Genomic DNA, 18,775 nt, shown 5'->3' with positions numbered 1-18,775 from the left:
CTGCCGGGGCCACGGTGCCACCCTTTCCCCACAATACAGGCAAGATCAGGACATGAAACAGAGCACTTCAGAGGGGGGACAGCAGCAGGGACAGTGGCTTTCTGTGTTACAGCATGAGCTGCCCCAGGATTCGGCTGTCAAAGACGCCATGCAGCTCTGCCCTCTCCACCCCGTCCCCGTCTGTCATGCCCAGAATTGTATCTGCCCTGCAGAAAAGATTTCAGAATCTTTCAGGAGCCAGGATTCCTTTTTTTTTTTCTATGACACAGAGTCTTGCACTGTCACCCAGGCTGGAGATCAGTGGTGCAATCATGGCCTCAACCTCCCCAAGCTCAAGCGATCCTCCCGCCCCAGCCTCCTGAGCAGCTGGGACTATAGGCATGCACCACCATGCCTGGCTAATTTTTGTATTTTTTTGTAGAGATGGGTTTTCGCCATGTGGCCCAAGCTGGTCTCGAACTGAGCTCAGGCGATCCATCCACCTCCGCCTCCCAAAGTGCTTGGATTACAGGTGTGAGCCGCGGTACCCGGCCCCATGATTGCTTTTAAAGCTTGAAAAAAGTACTACTTGAGTCATTGAGAAGTAGAATTACAGATTTGACTTTTTCCTTTTTTTTTTTTTTTTAAATACCTTACCTTTTTTCTATTTCCACAATGAGCATTTGGTGAGGTTAAGGGATAGGTAGCCAGTTTTTGTTGTTGTTGTTGTTGTTGTTGTTTTTTAATCAATTATCCTAAGAGTTCTTCAACAAAGGAACACCAAATATACATCTGCCACATCTTTTAATTCTTTTATTAAATAAAATACTGGCCGGGCACAGTGGCTCATGCCTGTAATCCCAGCACTTTGGGGCCAAGGTGGGTGGGTCACTTGAGGTCAAGAGTTCGAGACAAGCCTGGCCTACCTAGTGAAACCCCGTCTCCACTAAAAATACAAAAATGAGCCGAGTGTGGTGGTACCCACCTGTAATCCCAGCTACTCAGAAGGCTGAGGCAGAAGAATTGCTCGAACGCAGGAGATGGAGGTTGCAGTGAGCCGAGATCGCGCCACTGCACTCCAGCCTGGGTGACAGACCAAGACTCCATCTCAAAAAAAAAAGAAAAAGAAAAAGAAAATGCTGATATAGAGTTATCAATTTGTCAGACAATATCTCAGCTTCTGGGTAATTTTAACAGAGAATCTCAAGGACCTTGAATCCCACCTTGTGGTGGAAAATCGCGGTGGTTTGGCAGCATTCGAGGGAGGCTTCCTCCTCTGAGCCACCCACTCTGCCGTTCTCCTGCCTGGAGCACTGTTCCCTCTTCTCCAGCACTCAGCAGCCCCTCCCACCTCCTCCAGGTCTCTGCTCACACATCACCATCTCAGTGAGTCTTTTCCTGGCCATCTTATTAAAACCCCTGCCTCTCTCAACTCTGACTCTCTGGCCTCTGTTTTAAGTCTCCTTTGACAGTGGTCACCCTGCACACTTTGCGTTACTAATTTTAAGTATATTTTCTGCATCTCACTCACCATGCCCCATCCCTGCTGGGCTGTAAACCCTGGGAAGACAGGGACTGTTCTCCTGTTTTTTTCATTTTTTTGAGACAGAGTCTCATTCTGTTGCCCAGGCTGAAGTGCAGTGGTACAATCTCAGCTCAGCACAACCTCCGCCTCCTGAGTTCAAGTGATTTTCCTGCCTCGGCCTCCCGAGTAGCTGGGATTACAAGCCGCCACCACTCGCCTATAATTAGCCCAGCTAATTATACCTAATTATAGGCACAGGGTTTCACCATGTTGGCCAGGCTGGTCTCAAACTCCTGACCTCAGGTAATCCACCCACCTCGGCCTCCCAAAGTGCTGGGATTACAGGCGCGAGCCACCGCGCCCAGCCTGGACTTTTGTCCTTTGATTCACTGCTATATGCTTGGTACATGGTGGGTGCTCAGTACATATTTGTCCAGTGGATGAATCCAGGTGGCAGCTAACCATAGGGGGAGGAAGGTGACATAGGGGAAGTGCAAGCAAGGGCAAGAAGTGACATCCTGCCATCACCATCCACACCCTGATATCTGTGCAGCTTCTGTCTCAGTTGCCAGCACAGATAGCCCCAAGCACCTGCCTCAAGGCCAGTGCAGTTTTGTCATCTCTTTTCTCCTCCCCAGGAGCAGGCCATAGAGGTGCTGACCCGCTCCAGCCTAGAAGTTGAGTTGGCCGCCAAGGAGCGGGAGATCGCACAGCTGGTGGAGGACGTGCAGAGACTCCAGGCCAGCCTCACCAAGCTGCGGGAGAATTCAGCCAGCCAGATCTCCCAGCTTGAGCAGCAGCTGAGCGCCAAAAACAACACGCTCAAAGTAAGGGGGCCGCAGGGGCCGGGGGTGGCCCAAGGAGGCAGGGCGGGCAGCTGGACGTGCGCACACACACACACCGTCTGCCTTTCTGGACTTGATAGCAAGTATGACAACCTTGAACCTCTGTAAAATAGCACCAAGGAGAGTCCCAGAGTCCACAGCACGAAGACTGGATGTTGAACCCTGCCATCAGCCCTTGTGTAGACAGCATTTCCCTCTTTTTCTTTTTTTTTTTTTTTTGGAGATGGAGTCTCGCTCTGTTGCCCAGGCTGGAGCGCAGTGGTGCGATCTCGGCTCACTGCAGCCTCCACCTCCCAAGTTCAAGCAATTCTCCTGCCTCAGCCTCCCGAGTAACTGGGATCACAGGCATACATCACCACGCCCAACTTCTTTATTTATTCGTTCATTCATTCATTTATTTTTGAGACAGAGTCTCATTCTTGTCGCACAGGCTGGAATGCAATGGTGTGATCTTGGCTCACAGCAACCTCCACCTCCCAGATTAAAGCAACTCTCCTGCCTCAGCCTCCCGAGTAGCTGGGACTACAGGCACGTGCCACCATTTTTGTATTTTTAGTAGAGATTGGGTTTCACCATGTTGGTCAGGCTGGTCTTGAACTCCTGACCTCAGGTGATCTGCCCACCTCAGGTTGCCAAAGTGCTGAGATTACAGATGTGAGCTTCTGCGCCCAGCTCTTTAATTGAGTTTTGCAGAGCATCCTGGCTTTCTGAGGATACCCCCACAGGAGGACGTGGTGTACTATAACTCCAGCACTTCCGGTGCCTGAGCCAAATAAAACCCCAGAGGTCCATGGAAGTCACATGTGACCTTCTAAGCTAAGGGACATTCTCTTGTCCAATCACCTTTTCCCTTGGTGGCCCCAGTCCAGGTACTGCTTCAGTCCAGGGAGCCAGACACTCAGGCTCCCTCCCACAAGGCACTCTTGGCTTTTCCATGAATTTCTATCCCAGACGCAGAACCCAGAGCTTTTTCCACATATTGAAAGTAATGATTATACGTTAGGTATTTGCAATCTGTTGAAGCGAGCATAATTTGAAGAGGGTCCTGGGACCCTTGATTTACAGGCTTCAGAGCCAGAGGAGACTCAGAGTTGTCAGTCTTGACAGTGAAGAAGGCAGGACCTTCAGGGCAGGGCTTCAGCCCCTGGCCGGGGTTCCTCACTCTGCCCAGGAGCTGCCCGTTCAGACCCATTCCTTCCCCAGTACCTCCATACGGTGTCAGGGGGTGAGAGAATGAGCGGCTGTAAGGTATATTCATTGTATGAATAAAGTGAGTCAGGGTTCATTGTGAACATTCAAAGGAAACCTTTTCTGGTATGAAGTAGATCTAGGATATACTTAGGTCCATTTTGTTTTGTTGTTGTTGTTTTTGAGATGGATTTTCACTTTTGTCGCCCAGACTGGTATGCAGTGGCACAGTCTTGGCACACTGCAGCCTCTGCCTCCTGGATTCAAGCAATTCTCCTGCCTCAGCCTCCTGAGTAACTGGAACTACAGGCAGTCGTCACTATGCCAGGCTAATTTTTATATTTTTAGTAGAGGCGGGGTTTCACCATGTTGGCCAGTCTGGTCTCAAACTCCTGACCTCAGGTAGTCTAGCAGCCTTGGCCTCCAACCAAAGTGCTGGGATTAGATTACAGGCATAAGCCACTGCCTTTTTGATTTTTTTTTGGAAATGGAGTCTCTCTCACTCGCCCAGACTGGAGTGCAGTGACAGGATCACAGTTCATGGCAGCCTCGAACTCCTGGGCTCAAGCGATCCTCCTGCCTCGCAGCTTCCCAAGTAACTGGGGCCAAAGACGTGACCCACCACACCCAGCTAGTTTTTTAATTTTTTGTAGAGATGAGATTTCACTATGTTCCCCAGGCTGGTCTGGGACACCTGGGCTCAAGCAGTTCTCCCACCTTGGCTCCCAAAGCACTCTGGGATTATAGGCATGAGCCGCTGCACCTGGCCCAATGTCTTTTTTTTTTTTTTAATTGAAATTTTCTTTTCGACACATGACCAAATTTATGCCAAAACTAAGTTTCCAACAAATCTATTGCTGATGCTGATGGCTCCCATGACCCTCCCTCTCTCCATTCTTCTGCCTCTTTGGGGTGAATTTCACCCATTCACTGAGAACTGCCCAGTGCCTGGTCCCTTGGAGGAGATAGTCCTGCCGACTTTGGGGAAATGGTAGAATCCTGCTTCCGTCTGTCCTCAGCCAGGTCATTTTTTAAAATATTTTATTTTATTTTATTTTATTTGAGATGGAAATTCATTCTGTTGCCCAGTCTAGAGTGCGATGGTGCCATCTCCGCTCACCGCAACCTCTGCCACCCAGGTTCAAGCGATTCTCCTGCCTCGGCCTCCCGAGCAGCTGGGATTACAGGCATGAGCCACCACTTCCGGATAATTTTGTATTTTTAGTAGAGACGGGATTTCTCCATGTTGGTCAGGCTGGTCTTGAACTCCTGACCTCAGGTGATCTGCCCACCTCGGCTTCCCAAATGCCGGGATTACAGGTGTGAGCCACCGTGAGCCGGGTCATTTATTTTGTCACCGTCATTTCTTCCTCTCTCATCAGCTTACCCAATGAGTACCAGGATTCGGTTTTTATTTCTGGATTTAATCTCATTTTCTCATGTTACGGCCATTTCTGACCCCAGCAACGACATTATTATGAGATAATTTGCCTTTCTGTCCACTGTCAAGTTAAAGGGCGTGACTCGGATACACACCGGCTACAAGAGAGCAAGGCTGTAGACCTCACATTTTTTATTATAGAGCAATTTCTTCCAAATCAGTTAAGGTTTCAATGTTTGCCTTCACAAAAAAATGAAACGCAGTTTTGCAAATTAATGTTCGTTATCCGTATCTTGGGGGAATTGTTTAATACCGTGCAGTTAATGAAACAATTCAGCAGTACTTCTTCCAAAATCATTGCTACCTTATCTTCATCTAATCTAATAATCAAAACATATCTTCTAGTAACAAGACTTCTGATTTTAATTATCTTAACTCCTTGTTGCCAGGAGTACAGATTTCGCTAATACCAAACCCACATGCAGAAAGCATTTGACTTCACCAAACCAGGGTTTCCTCTCACCCCAAAGGAGTAAGGTTAATTGAACGAGATACCTTCTGAGGGCATTTTGTCTTCCTAATGTGTATAATGTATAGCCTCAACTATAACCTAAAGGAATACAATTCTTAGGAAAATATTTTTACAAATGAGACTTGGTAAACTGGCAACCTGATGCGTTTGCCGTGGGGAGCCTTGACCCCACAGTCTTGGCTATTCAAAGAACTCACCTTCGCTTACCATGGAGCTGCTTTCTTTCTTTCTTCTTCCTGTCCCCTTCCCCGCTTTCCTGTCTTACGGGGGACCCACGGATGCACAGTGGGGCCTCGAATTAGGTTGCTGTTTGGGAGAGGAGGCTTCAAGCGCCCAGCTCTGCTGTTTGGAGTTGCGGGTGGTTTTCCCATGAACACTTGGCAGCGGGTCCTTGATCTTTGAGACATGTGCCAGGTTGTTTGGTGACAGTCACTTGGGGAGAGGGCATTTCCCATATGCAGAAGACTTACTGGGCAGAATCTTTTGTCCTGAGTTCATTGAATTGTTTCCACCCGTACTTTCCAATGGTACTCTCCGTATATCCAATGATAGCCAATGATAGTTGGATGTATTGGAGGACTAATTGGTTCTCTTTCTCTAACCCATTGAAATTCTCCATCTTTCTGCCACTGAGATTTCTTCTCTTCCCTCAAATTTGATTTGTCATTTTACAAGGATACCAGACAGCTGCACGTCTTCGAGTCTGTCCTGTCCAGGGCTCTACTTTTTCAAGCGAAGCTCCCCATAAGCGCCCCGCTATCCACGTGTGTCACGGGACATCCGCTAACCTTTAATTAGGCACGGAAACAGACGCAGAAGTGGGAGATGTTTCCTCCTGCCTAATCTGACAAGTGCTTAAGCATAGTGCCACTTGTAAGGAAGAACTCTATTTGTGCAATTAATGAAATAGCCCGACCACCGTTGACAAGGCTGCTTTTTGATAATTCTCTATTCTGTGGTCTTCTGTTGGAATGCTTTAATATAGAGGCAGTATAATTAGCTAGTCAACTGCACTGTACTTGCTATAGCACAGAAGATAATGCTACCAATAGCTTCGATTTAAAATGAGTATTTGTAAGAAAGGCTAACTGAAAGGACGCCAGTCTCCCAGAAGGAGAAATTATATTTTTCTGAAGACGCTTTAAAGATCATTGCTTCCCACTGGGTGGGTAGTCTCATGAGTTAGAATCACCTAGGGGTCTTTTTCCAAACTGCTCCTGTTTCCCTACCCCTCACCCCAGCCCCTGAGGCTCTGATGGGTCCCATGGAGACACTATGGGAAGGTGCTATGTCCCTGGGGCACTGAGGTACTATAAAAGAGGTGGTGGAAAATCTTCCATCTCCCCACACCCTCTGGCCTTGGGGGTCTCTCTTTTCATCTTGCATTCTCAGGTAGGAAGATCACTGGAGCCCAGGAGTTCAAGACTAGCCTGGCCAATGTAGTGAGATCCCATCTTTTTTATTTTTTTAATTATTTTTATTTATATATATTTTTGGAGACAGAATCTTGCTCAGTCTCCCAGGTTGGAGTCCTGTGGCGTGATCTCAGCTCACCACAACCTCCACCTCCTGAGTTCAAGCAATTCTCCTGCCTCACCCTCCCAAGTAGCTGGGACTATATAGGTTCCCACTACCATGCCCAGCTAACTTTTGTATTTTTAGTAGAGACGGGGTTTCACCATGTTGGCCAGGTCAGATCACGAGCTCCTGACCACAGGTTGTTCACCTGCCTCGGCCTCCCAGAGTGCTGGGATTGCAGGCGTGAGCCACCGCGCCCAGCCCCTTCTCTTAATTTTTTTTTTTTTAATGAGCCAGAGTGGTGACACATGCCTGTTGTCCCAGCTACATGGGAGGCTGGGGAGAGAGGATCATTAGAGCATACACAGCACCCACCCCAGTGGAGATCTGGACTCACCATCCAGAGCCCAGAGTATCCTTGGGCTCCTCCCCAACTCCCAGCACCAGCAGAACCTAAATTTCCATACCTGCTGCCTCTCCCTGAGGAAGCATGGAGACACATGTCCTCATCTGGAGAGAGTCCTTGTCCAGTAGAAAAGGAGGTACATGCTGCCCAGGCCTAGACCCCAGAGATGCAGTGTCAACTAAGGGCCTGTGTCTCAGACCCCTGCCCTGGGCCAGGGGTTCCACGTGAGGCCGAAGACTCCCACACCAACTCTAACCTGAACCAGTCAGACAGCACCACGCAGAGCCTGGCCCCATTTATCTGCACCGCAGATGCCACTCTGCCCCCACGGTCAGAATTTTATGGAAAAGAGATATTGTCACCTTGACCGCTCGCTGTGTAACCTGGAAGACACAACCTTTCCCAGGGTCTCTGCCTTAGTCAGACCTGTGAGAGGCCCCTTTGCTATTTTTTTTTTTTTGAGACATGGTCTCACTCTGTTGCCCAAGCTGGAGTGCAATGGCACAATCATAGCTAACTGCAGCCTCGACCTCCCTGGCTCAAGGAATCCTCCCACCTCAGCCTCCCAAGTAGCTGGGACTACAGGCACATGCCACCACAGCCGGCTAGTTTTTATATCTTTGGTAGAGATTGTGTCTTGCTATGTTGCCCAGGCTGGTGTCGAACTCCTGGGCTCAAGTGATCCTCCCACCTCAGTCTCCCATAGTGCTGGGGTTACAGGAATGAACCACCGTGCCCTGCAGTAGATAGACATCGTCTATAGATTGAACACGTAATTTGCTAATGCCAAAATAGTTGGCATTGTAAATTAAAGCTTATTTTCATTTAAATGTTAGCCAGGCTTTTAAGAACTTCAAATAGATAATTCTGGCACTTCAGGACCCAGCTGGGGAGCACCACTTAAGTTCTTGGAACCAGGTGGGCTCCATGTATCTTTTCGATCGTACTATTACAACAGGTATGTTCGATTGGTACTTGATCATCCTGCGTCTCACCACTGTCCTTTGAAAACCTGTATTCATTCTGAATCTCCCCATTCTTCAGATGAGAAACGTGAGGCCCAAACAGGCTCAGGTTATCCAAGGTCACAGTCAGCCGGGGTAGGACCAGGTTGGCAGACAGGTCTCTGACACTTGGCCTTTTCTCACCTATCTCTGTAAAGCCTACATGTGTTCCTTAGATTCGTGCATTTTATTTTATTTTTAAAGGCAGGATCTTGCTCTGTTGCCCCAGGATGGAGTGCAGTGGCATGATCATAACTCACTGCAGCCTCAACCTCCAGGGCTCAAGTGATCCTCCCACTTTAGCCTCCCGAGTAGCTGGAACTACAGGCGTGCACCACCACACCCAGCTAATTTTTAAATTTTTGTAGAGATGGGATCTCCCCGTGTTGCCCCTGCTGGTCTTGAACTCCTAGGCTCAAGCAGTCCTCCTGCCTTGGCCTCCCAAAGTGCTGGGATTCCAGGCGTGACTCACCGCACCCAGCCAGACAAGTGCATTTTTCAGGAAGATGACCAGTTCCCAGATTCTCTTTCCACAGTCTTGGACATGGGGTACCCTTGACAGCGGGAGCCACTCCAGGGCACATGTACTCTTTCTCTGTGGCTCTGCTGCAGAATAGCGGGGACCTTGGGACGTGACAGGCTGAGATCTGGAGACTTTCATGAACAGAGCTCCTGGAGAAACAGAACCAGAGACTCTCTTCAGATCCAGTTGTAGCCAGATTCAACCCCACCTAGCAGGGATGTAGTAATTGTGGTAACAAGGACAGTAACAGTACTAACCACCATTTACAGAGCACTTTACCATGTGCCCAGCACCATACTAAGCTCTAAGTACCCAATATTTTATTTTATCCTCACCAAAGCACTGTTAACATATAAACACGATCCCCATTTTATAGATAAGGAAACTGAGGCTTAGAGAAGTCAAGTCTGGGTGATCAGGTGGGTTGGTTGATTGGTTTGTTTATTTATTTATTTATTTGAGACAAGGTCTCACTCTTTTGCCTGGGGTGGAGTGGCACCATCACGGCTCACTGCAGCCTCTACCTCCCAGACTCAAGTGATCCTCTTGCCCCAGCCTCCTGAGTAGCTGGGACTACAGGCACATGCTAACTAACATACCCAGCTAATGTTTTGGGGTTTTTTTGTTTTGTTTTGTGTTTTTGTAGAGACGGGGTCTTGCTATGTTGTCCTGCTTGTCTTGAACTCCCACGCTCAAGCGAGCTACCACACCTGACCCAAGACGTCGAGTCTTATCTAGGTTCACCTTGCAAGTACGTGGCAGAGTCAGGATCTGTGGGACTCTGGAGTCCAGGTTTGCAGAGAGCCCCTGGCTCATCCTGGCCTCTCTGGCATCTCACTTCCTCCCTACAGGCAAGCAGAGCTGGCCTCAGCTCTGTCAGGACCTGCACTGTAGGACCCCAGAGATTTTTTTTCTTTCTTTGGGTAGTCAGACACATCTGCAAAAGTTTGGCAATCATGAAATCAGATAGCATATGAAATGCTAGGAATAAGCGCAGGTCTAGCATACCACGCGGCCAGCGGGAGCATGACCGGACAGGAGGAGTGCGTCTTCAGAGACATTGAGAAACTGGTGTGCCTGTCGCCCATCCCAGGGTCAGAGTCTTTGAAACCGAGCTTTCTGGGAACCCAACAAGGAGTTTCTGATCGAAGAACCGCACTGAGGGCAGTTAGTCTTTTTTCCCACACTGGGCATTTTCAGCATCAGAGGCCAATGGGAGCCCTGCATCTGCAGGTTTTGAGATGTGGCACTCACAGTAGGGTCACTAGAACGGAGATGTCCATGGGACCAGGTTACAGGCGCTCCGCCAGTTGGGAGAAGCATCGCCAGGCAGCCTCCCCCAGGCTCCAGACAGCTTGTCTGCCCAAGACAGGAAACATCATCAAAGTTTTACAGAAGAGATCTTGGGGACTTCCTGGTTCAACTGCCCCAAGGTAGATGGCAGAACTCTCAATGGAAGCTGTTTAGCTCTCAGCAAAAGCTCATGTCCAACTAAAATACAGTCATGCGTCACTTAACAATGAGGCTGCATTCTGAGAAATGCGTCATTAGGTGAATGCGTTGTGCAATCAGTGTGTACTTGCACAAACCTAGATAGTATATGTATGTTTTTTTATTTGTGCCTATTTTTCATATGGAAAACCAAATGTCCCAGCATCATTACTGAGCATTAGTCATTTCCCCTGCTTGATCTGCAGTGCCTTTATAAAGGGCCGTATGTCAGCTTTCTCTGTACGTTCCATTAGAATGACTCAGGCCAGGCGCGGTGGCGCAAGACTGTAATCCCAGCACTTTGGGAGACCAAGGCAAGTGGATTACCTAGTGTCAGGAGTTCAAGACCAGCCTGGCCAACATTGTGAAACCTCATCTCTACTAAAAATACAAAAATTAGCCAGACATGGTGTCAGACGCCTATAATCCTAGCTACTTGGGGAACTGAGGCAGGAGAATTGCTTGAACCCAGGAGGCGGAGGTTGCAGTGAGCCGAGATCATGCCACTGCACTCCAGCCTGGGCAGCAGAGTGAGACTCTGTCTCAAAATTAAAAAAGACTCTTATGGGGCTTAGGCAGCCTTTGTTGACCAAAGCGTTATGTGGTACACAGTTATACACGGATCCCACCCCTAAAACCTTCCAATTAGGGCCAATCACAGGCCTTCGAAGAAGACCTGCAGCTGTGCCCTTAGAGAGTGTAATGGGACTTAGCAGTGCTAAGAGTCCCAATATCAAGGCTGGGAACCTGGAATCCCGGCACTTTGAGAGGCTGAAGTGGGAGGATCACTTGGGCCGAGGAGTTCAAAACCAGCCTGGGCAACACAGTGTGACCTCGTCTCTACAAAATAACTTAAAAAAAAAGAGTCCCACTATTGAGGGCCCAGAGTTGCCAACATCTGCACTGGTTCTTTGCTTTGTGCAAACCCTTGAGTAATTGCTGTTATTCCCATTTTACAGATGAGAAGTTTATTAACTTGTCCATAGACACCCAGCTCATAAGTGACAGACTCGGGTTCCAGGCTCAGGCCATTGGCCTTCCTGGTCTGTGCCATGCCAGGCTCGGAGACCCTCCGTGTGCTCCTCCCTCTCTCTGCCTTATTCCCAGCCGGCTCCTATTCTCTGGATATGACCACGTTTATGCACGTTCCGTATCCAGCCTCAGTGATCGCGACCGTCTGATGTGCATTTTGGATTCCAGTGACACTGAATAATCCCTCAAAAGGAAATATGAGTGCATTAGTACTAACTGCTATTTGACGATAGGGAAGAGAATAAAATAATCACTTCTTAACAAGCACCTTCTGAGAATCTTTTGTAGGAAAACGAGTGCCTTCTACCTCCTGTTTGATTAGGACTGAGAAAACCATTATAATACACAAAGTCAGCAAGAGGTTTTCAAAAGGACCTAGGGCAGAGCAGTTTCATGCAGTGGGAAAGGCACACTTGAGAAATCACCAGCGAAGGCAACAGAAAAAGACGGGCCCAATGAAGGCTGGGCAGCTGGAATCCCAGCACTTTGAGAGGCCAAAGAGGATAACTTGAGCCCAGGAGTTTTAGTTAGTTAGTTAGTTAGTTAGTTAGTTAGTTAGTAATTGTGTGTGCTTGTACAAACCAAGATAGTATTTATCTTATTTATGCATTTTTTTATATGAAAAACCAAACGTCCCAGCCCTGTTACTGAACATTCGTCATTTCCCCTGCTTGATCTGCAGTGCCTTTATAAAGCCTGGCCAACATGGTGAAACCTCATCTCTAATTATTATTGAATAATTAGTTAATTATTAATTAGTGATTAACTAATAAAACACATGAATTTTTAAAACAGCGGGCAGGTTGGGATTTGGATGGCACCATCTCCTCCCCAAAGTCTAGAATGTTCTCAGTTGGCTTTAAACTGTGGTCTTAGCCATGGCTAGTCAAGCAGAACCTGAAAGGGCACCTATGGCTGGGCATGGTGGCTCACGCCTGTAATTCTAACACTTTGGGAGGCTGAAGGGAGAATCACTTGAGCTCAGGAGTTTGAGACCAGCCTGGGCAACATAGCAAGACCCCATCTCTTAAAAAATAACCAGGTGTGGTGATGTACATCTGTAGTCCCAGCTACTCAAGGGGCTAGGGCAGGAGGATTGCTTGAGCCCAGGAGTTGGAGGCTGCAGTGAGCTATGATCGCACCACTGCACTCCAGCCTGAGTGACAGAGCAAGACCCTGTCTCTCTTTTTTTTTTTTTTTTAAAGAAAAAAAAAGGCCGGGCGCAGTGGCTCAAGCCTGTAATCCCAGCACTTTGGGAGGCCGAGATGGGTGGATCACGAGGTCAGGAGATCGAGACCGTCCTGGCTAACACGGTGAAACCCCATCTCTACTAAAAAATACAAAAAAAAACTAGCCAGGCGAAGTGGCGGGTGCCTGTAGTCCCAGCTACTCGGGAGGCTGAGGCGGGAGAATGGCGTGAACCCGGGAGGCGGAGCTTGCAGTGAGCTGAGATCCGGCCACTGCACTCCAGCCCGGGCGACAGAGCCAGACTCCGTCTCAAAAAAAAAAAAAAAAAGCAGCAGCAGCATAACACCTAGAAACCCTGTAGAGGGGAAGTTACCGGAAATGACGTTTGTTCACCTCTAGCTTGGAAACATGCTGAATGGTCAGAACACCCTCCTGGCACTGCCCCTCCATGTTCTTGTTTTATGTAGAGTTGCCTCATTTCCTCCAAGGAGCTCCCTTTAGAAAAGATCAAAAGCAAACTAGTCCAAAAACACCTTCAGAGAAGAAAGCACCCCCTACGACCACCCCACAGCAATGGCTCCTCTCACAAGAAAGCCCTGCAGAGCTGTGGGCAGAAACAGCCACATCAGGCTGGGCAGGGTGGCTCACTCCTGTAATCCCAGCACTTTGGGAAGCTGAGTCGGGAGGGTCACCTGGGGTTGGGAGTTCAAGACCAGCCTGGCCAACATGACAAAACCCCATCTCTACTAAAAATACAAAAAAATTAGCCAGGAGCCGGGCGCGGTGGCTCAAGCCTGTAATCCCAGCACTTTGGGAGGCCGAGACGGGCGGATCACGAGGTCAGGAGATCGAGACCATCCTGGCTAACACGGTGAAACCCCGTCTCTACTAAAAAATACAAAAAAATTAGCCGGGCGAGGTGGCGGGCGCCTGTAGTCCCAGCTACTCCGGAGGCTGAGGCAGGAGAATGGCGTGAACCCGGGAGGCGGAGCTTGCAGTGAGCTGAGATCTGGCCACAGCACTCCAGCCTGGGCGGCAGAGCGAGACTCCATCTCAAAAAAAAAAAAAAAAAAAAAAAAAAAAAATTAGCCAGGAGTGGTGGTGCATGCCTGTAATCTCAGCTACTGGGGAGGCTGAGGAAGGAGAATTGCTTGAACTCGGGAGGCCAAGGTTGCAGTGAGCCAAGCGAAGATCACGCTGCTGCACTCCAGCCTGGGCAACAGAGCGAGAGTCCGTCTCCAGCAAAAAAAAAAAAAAAAAGAAAAGATTAAAAAGAAAAACAAGAAACAGCCACATCAGTCCCCAGTGGGCTCACAGACCTTTCTGGAGCCCACTGGAGCATCACTGCCCTTTGGAAATGTGCCATCGTTCCCCTAGGCACCTGAGAGGGAGCAGTATCTCAGGCAGGGCCCTCCCCGCAGGACTCAGACCAGCTTGCTGTCAGGGAAGCCACCGAGCACCTAACTGAACAGGCCCCTACTCCTAAAACCCCAGCATTCAGGGGTTCAGGAGTGCAAAGGCGTTTGCCCTGATGCCTGTTTGATGCCTACTCTCAACACAAAAGGGCTGTGTCTCTCATCAGCGGAGGTCCTCCCAAAGGTGTTGACAACCAGCTGTATGAGTCCCTCAGCCAGGAAAGCCTCTCCTCCTTCTGTTTGCGGTTTCATGGCACTTCCTACAAAATGCACTTTTCCTCCTCTGCAAAGATTCTTCCTTCTTTTTTTTTTTTTTTTTTAAAGAGGTAGGGTCTCCATTCCTCACTCCGTCACCCAGGCTGGAGTGCAGCGGCACAGTCATAGCTCACTGCACCCTCCAACTCCTGGGCTCAAGCAGTCCTCCCACCTCAGCCTCCCAAAGTGCTGGAATTACAAGCATGAGTCACCATACCCAGCCTTCATTCTGCTTTTGCTAAGTTGTACGTTAACAACTTTACAGCATCCCTACACACGTTGCTGTGCCTGGGCACGCACTCACACTGGGCAGGCCGGGAGCATGAAGGAAAAAAGATGGCCCCAGCACTGTTGACTCCACTCACAAGGGCTGGCTTCCCCTCGCAGGCACAGCTGGCTGTTCCGCAGCGAATGCCGTCGGTGAAGTCCATCGACCTGTTGTCAGGCATGGCCACTGATCAAATTCTTCTCTGTTTTCAGCAACTGGAAGAAAAACTCAAAGGCCAGGCTGACTATGAAGAGGTGAAGAAAGAGCTGAAGTAAGTACAGAGACCTCTGTGGCCTCTCACAAGCTGGGGCGCATTAGGGCCATCTGCTAACAATGCCAGGCCGGTGACAGGGAGCCTTGGCCCCCTGCCCTCTGGCTCAGCAGATGCCCATAAATGCAGCCAGAGTCTGCCACTGCACGGTGTCCTGGGCTACCCAACGCTGTGGGCGTTTGCCCTCGGGCCTGTCCCTGAATTCTTTGGACTTCTGCTAAAAGCTGTGCATTTCAGGTATTCCAGAATGCATGGAATCAGGGGCATAGTGCCTTTACAGAAATGATCAAATATGACCTTGTTTTGCAACTATAAATTCCCCAAACAGAAGCAAAGCACAGGAGGGAAACGTTTTCAGGTTGAAGGTGGGCATATGGCCTCACACTGCCCTGGCCTCCTGGACTCGGAAACTCTGTCTTCCAATCTCTGTTCTCCATCTGTGAGACTGTAGCCGAAAGCTTGTCATCTTTTCAGGGCTAATGATGGCATTCTCAGTTCTCAGGCTTCAAAGTTCCCTTCTCGGCCAGCAGCCCCCACCTCTGCCTCCTCACCCTGAGCCTTCTTTGGCTCTCTGGAGCTCTCAGGTCCTGGTCTTTACCTGTCCCCCAACATCCATCATGCTCCAGGCTCACCGACCTCCCCTGCAAGCCTGGAGCCTATGGTCAGACCCTCTGTGTTCATACAGCTCCCCTCGATCGTCAGCCATTCCAAGCCTTCCCACTGGCATCCCTGCCTCACTCCTAACGTTATTAACCACTGCAAACAAAGGTTGCCTAGGGCATAGTGACCGGCCCCACGGGTCCCCCGTGCTTCTCACGGCTGGAACTCTGCTGGTTTGAGGCTTCCTCGGGGGTTCTTCTCTGCCCTTGTCACTGTTACCCCAACCTCTATCCACAGATGCCCTAGTCCTCTGCTAGGGACAGACCCCCGCCTCTGGTCTTAGGTGCCACCTCCCATCTGTGCAGGCTGCCCCCTCCGCCTCGACCTTGGGTCCCTTCCTTCCTGTCCTTCCTGCTGTCCCATCAGCCCCTTTCTCCCTTGCTGCTATTTTCCATTTCTCCTTTTAAGATGAGCCTACACCCACTCACCACGTTTTCTTTGTATTGTTCATTCCATTCTGCTAAGAAAAACTCATTGGGTGTCCTCTTGAACCATTTCACTTCCATGACTAGCTGCCTTCTCTCGCCTGAGACCTCCAGCCTCCCTGGTGTCTGCTGGCCCTCGTAGTCCCTGCCCCCACCATGCTCTCCCCCCGAGTAGTCTCATCCCCTTTCCACCTGCGAAGCCTCTGCCGGCACCTCTTTGGACAAACCCCTCCACCCCTTTAACACTTCCAGCCTTTGTAACTTACTTACTTACTTATTTATTTATTTGACAGAGTTCCGCTCTTGTTGCCCAGGCTGGAGTGCAGTGGTGCTATCTGAGCTCACCGCAACCTCTGCCTCCCGGTTTCAAGCGATTCTCCTGCCTCAGCCTCCCAAGTAGCTGGGATTACAGGCATGAGCCACCACCCTGGGCTAATTTTGTATTTTTGGTAGAGATGGGGGTTTCTCCATGTTGGTCAGGCTGGTCTCGAACTCCCGACCTCAGGTGATCCGCCCACTTCAGCCTCCCAAAGTGCTGGGATTACAAGTAACTTATTATTAAACGTTACCTGGTTAACCTTCTCTACCTGCCTCTCCTATCCCATTCTTTCCTTCCTTTCCCTCTTCTAAAAAAGAAAAGAAATTGGGCCTTCTAATTTTGAGCCAGAGAAACTCTGCTGCAAAGGCCTTTGCCCAGCCTCACCCTGGGAGTTAGTATTCCTCTTCCTCTTCCTCCTCCTCCTCCTCTCCCCCCTCCCCCAAGTTCACTTCATTCCCTGGGAGCTGAGGTTTCCAGGCTCCAGCCAGCAGCACATACCGGTCTACTCCCTCTCATCCATAGCCCGCTAGGCCACAGGCTGCCGCTACCCCCACTGCAGGGCTGCCTCGCCAGCCCCGCTTGTCACCACGTTCCTGCTGACTCTTTCTGTTGCATCTGCACATGACAGGCCCCACCACCATGTGCACATCTAGAAGCCCCACTCAGGTGGCTTCTTTGCCCAGGTGTGTTCTTGGGCTCTTGCCCGCGTCCCCTTCTCAACATCGTCCCATTTCCATTTCCTCACCCCCACGCAACGGGGTGCTGACCTCAGATCCTCACGCACTGCAGCACAAGACACCCTGGCCCTTCAGGGCCCTTCTCCAATGCTTGTTCATCATGACGCTGAGACGTGGTCTCCAACCCGTCAAGATCCCTCCTGCTGGGGTCCTCACAAGTTCTGTCTCTTAATGGACCACTTGGAGTCTTGCCTATTACCTGTACTGGCCTGTACATTTCCTGGAGTACGGACCAGGAGTGGTTCTGATTCCCCACGGCAACAAGCGGCTAGCAGGCTGCTGGTAAAGATCTATAGAATAAATAGACACATGGTCTTTTATTACATAATCCTAAAGAAAATAGGAAACAAAGGACAGGATTCCATCTTAAGAAACCCCTTTCGGCCGGGCGCAGTGGCTCACACCTGTAATCCCAGCACTTTGGGAGGCCGAGGCGGGTGGATCACCTGAGGTCAGGAGACCAGCTTGGCCAATATGGCAAAACCCCGTCTCTACTAAAAATACAAAAATTATCCAGGTGTGGTGGCACACACTAAAAGGACAGAGGCCGAAATCGTGGCTGCAGGAACACAGCGAAGGTTCGGTTGACTCTGCACCTGCGAGTGGTAAATCTCACGGTCCAGCCAGCCTGCTCTGGGTCTCTCCTCCATCCTTGGTATTTCAAAGAAACACTTGCAGCTCCTTCAAAGCCACACAGCCTCACTTCTCCTCTTCTCCTTGGTATACTCAGCAAAAGAGGGACATCCACAGCAAAAGGAACTCAAGAAACAGTAATAATCCTGGGGACCTGGACTCACTGAGACTGTAGTGATCAGGGCATGGCCCTTTTCAGTGCCGATGAGAACAAGGGAGGCAGAAGTCACCTTATGTTGCCACACCTTTGTCATTGCGCTCCTTCCCCAACCTGGGGCTGCAGAGAAGGTCTGTCCACCTCGCTTCTGAGTCATCTAAGTCTAGGACGTTGCCCTTTGCCTATATCCCCTGGTCCCCAGGTGGGTGCCAGTTAGAAGTGAGGTGTGGGCAGTGGCCGCCCTGGTGGGTTCCTCTCTCTCTGGCTTCTCCTTACCACTTTTTCCTTCCCTTTAAGCTTTACAAATACATTCCACTTGCAACAATGTTATGCCTGTATTAAACTTTAAAATTATACTCTGAACAGACCTGGTGTGATTCCATATGGAATGATTTACATGCTAGGCAAGAAACTTTTGCCAGCCAACTGCTAGTTGAATAGTTATTCTAGAGACATTATCAGATTCTATTACTGCCAGGGAAGTTGTTAAAGTTGACAGTTCTTCAGTTCCTGGAGAGCAGGAAATTGTAATGTTAATGCTTATTAATGTGGCTGTTGTCAAAGGTATAAGTAGAAAATAACCACCCTGGGCCGGGCGCGGTGGCTCACGCCTGTAATCCCAGCACTTTGGGAGGCTGAGGCGGGTGGATCAGTGGAGGTCAGGAGTTCGAGACCAGCCTGGCCAACATGGTGAAACCCCGTCTCTACTAAAAACACAAAAATTAGTGGGCATGATGGCACATGCCTGTAATCCCAGCTACTCGGGAGGCTAAGGCAAGAGAATTGCTTGAACCCAGGAGGCAGAGGTTGCAGTGAGCCAAGATCGTGCCACTGCACTCTAGCCTGTGTGACAGAATGAGACTCTGGCTCAAAAACTAAAATAAAATAACCCCTCTCTCGTGCTCTTGCAGCATTCTGAAGTCCATGGAGTTTGCACCGTCCGAGGGCGCTGGGACACAGGTACGTGTCTCACTCGATGGTCAGCACTAGCGTCAGCCCCGCTGCTGGTTACCACTGGTCCCT

General features: G+C 49.6%; 1 protein-coding gene across 6 annotated transcripts in view; it reads left to right on the top strand.

Annotated features, from left to right (window-relative positions):
- The window catches only part of CUX1 (cut like homeobox 1), a 470,900-nt gene that overhangs the window by 365,434 nt on the left and 86,691 nt on the right, over nt 1-18,775 (top strand). For 5 of the 6 annotated variants that reach the window (XM_030932799.1, XM_030932798.1, XM_030932801.1 and 2 more), the window contains exons 11-13: nt 2,143-2,331; nt 14,763-14,821; nt 18,664-18,712. In XM_030932799.1, the coding sequence (XP_030788659.1) occupies nt 2,143-2,331; nt 14,763-14,821; nt 18,664-18,712 (297 nt within the window). The remainder of the gene's footprint in view (nt 1-2,142; nt 2,332-14,762; nt 14,822-18,663; nt 18,713-18,775) is intronic. The other variant, XM_030932800.1, reaches the window with a different exon arrangement.

The sequence above is a fragment of the Rhinopithecus roxellana genome, chromosome 6 (genome assembly GCF_007565055.1).
Source record: "Rhinopithecus roxellana isolate Shanxi Qingling chromosome 6, ASM756505v1, whole genome shotgun sequence".
NCBI classification, from domain to species: Eukaryota; Metazoa; Chordata; class Mammalia; order Primates; family Cercopithecidae; genus Rhinopithecus; species Rhinopithecus roxellana.
Note: the sequence above shows the minus strand (reverse complement) of the source record. Positions and strands in the feature narration are given on the sequence as shown.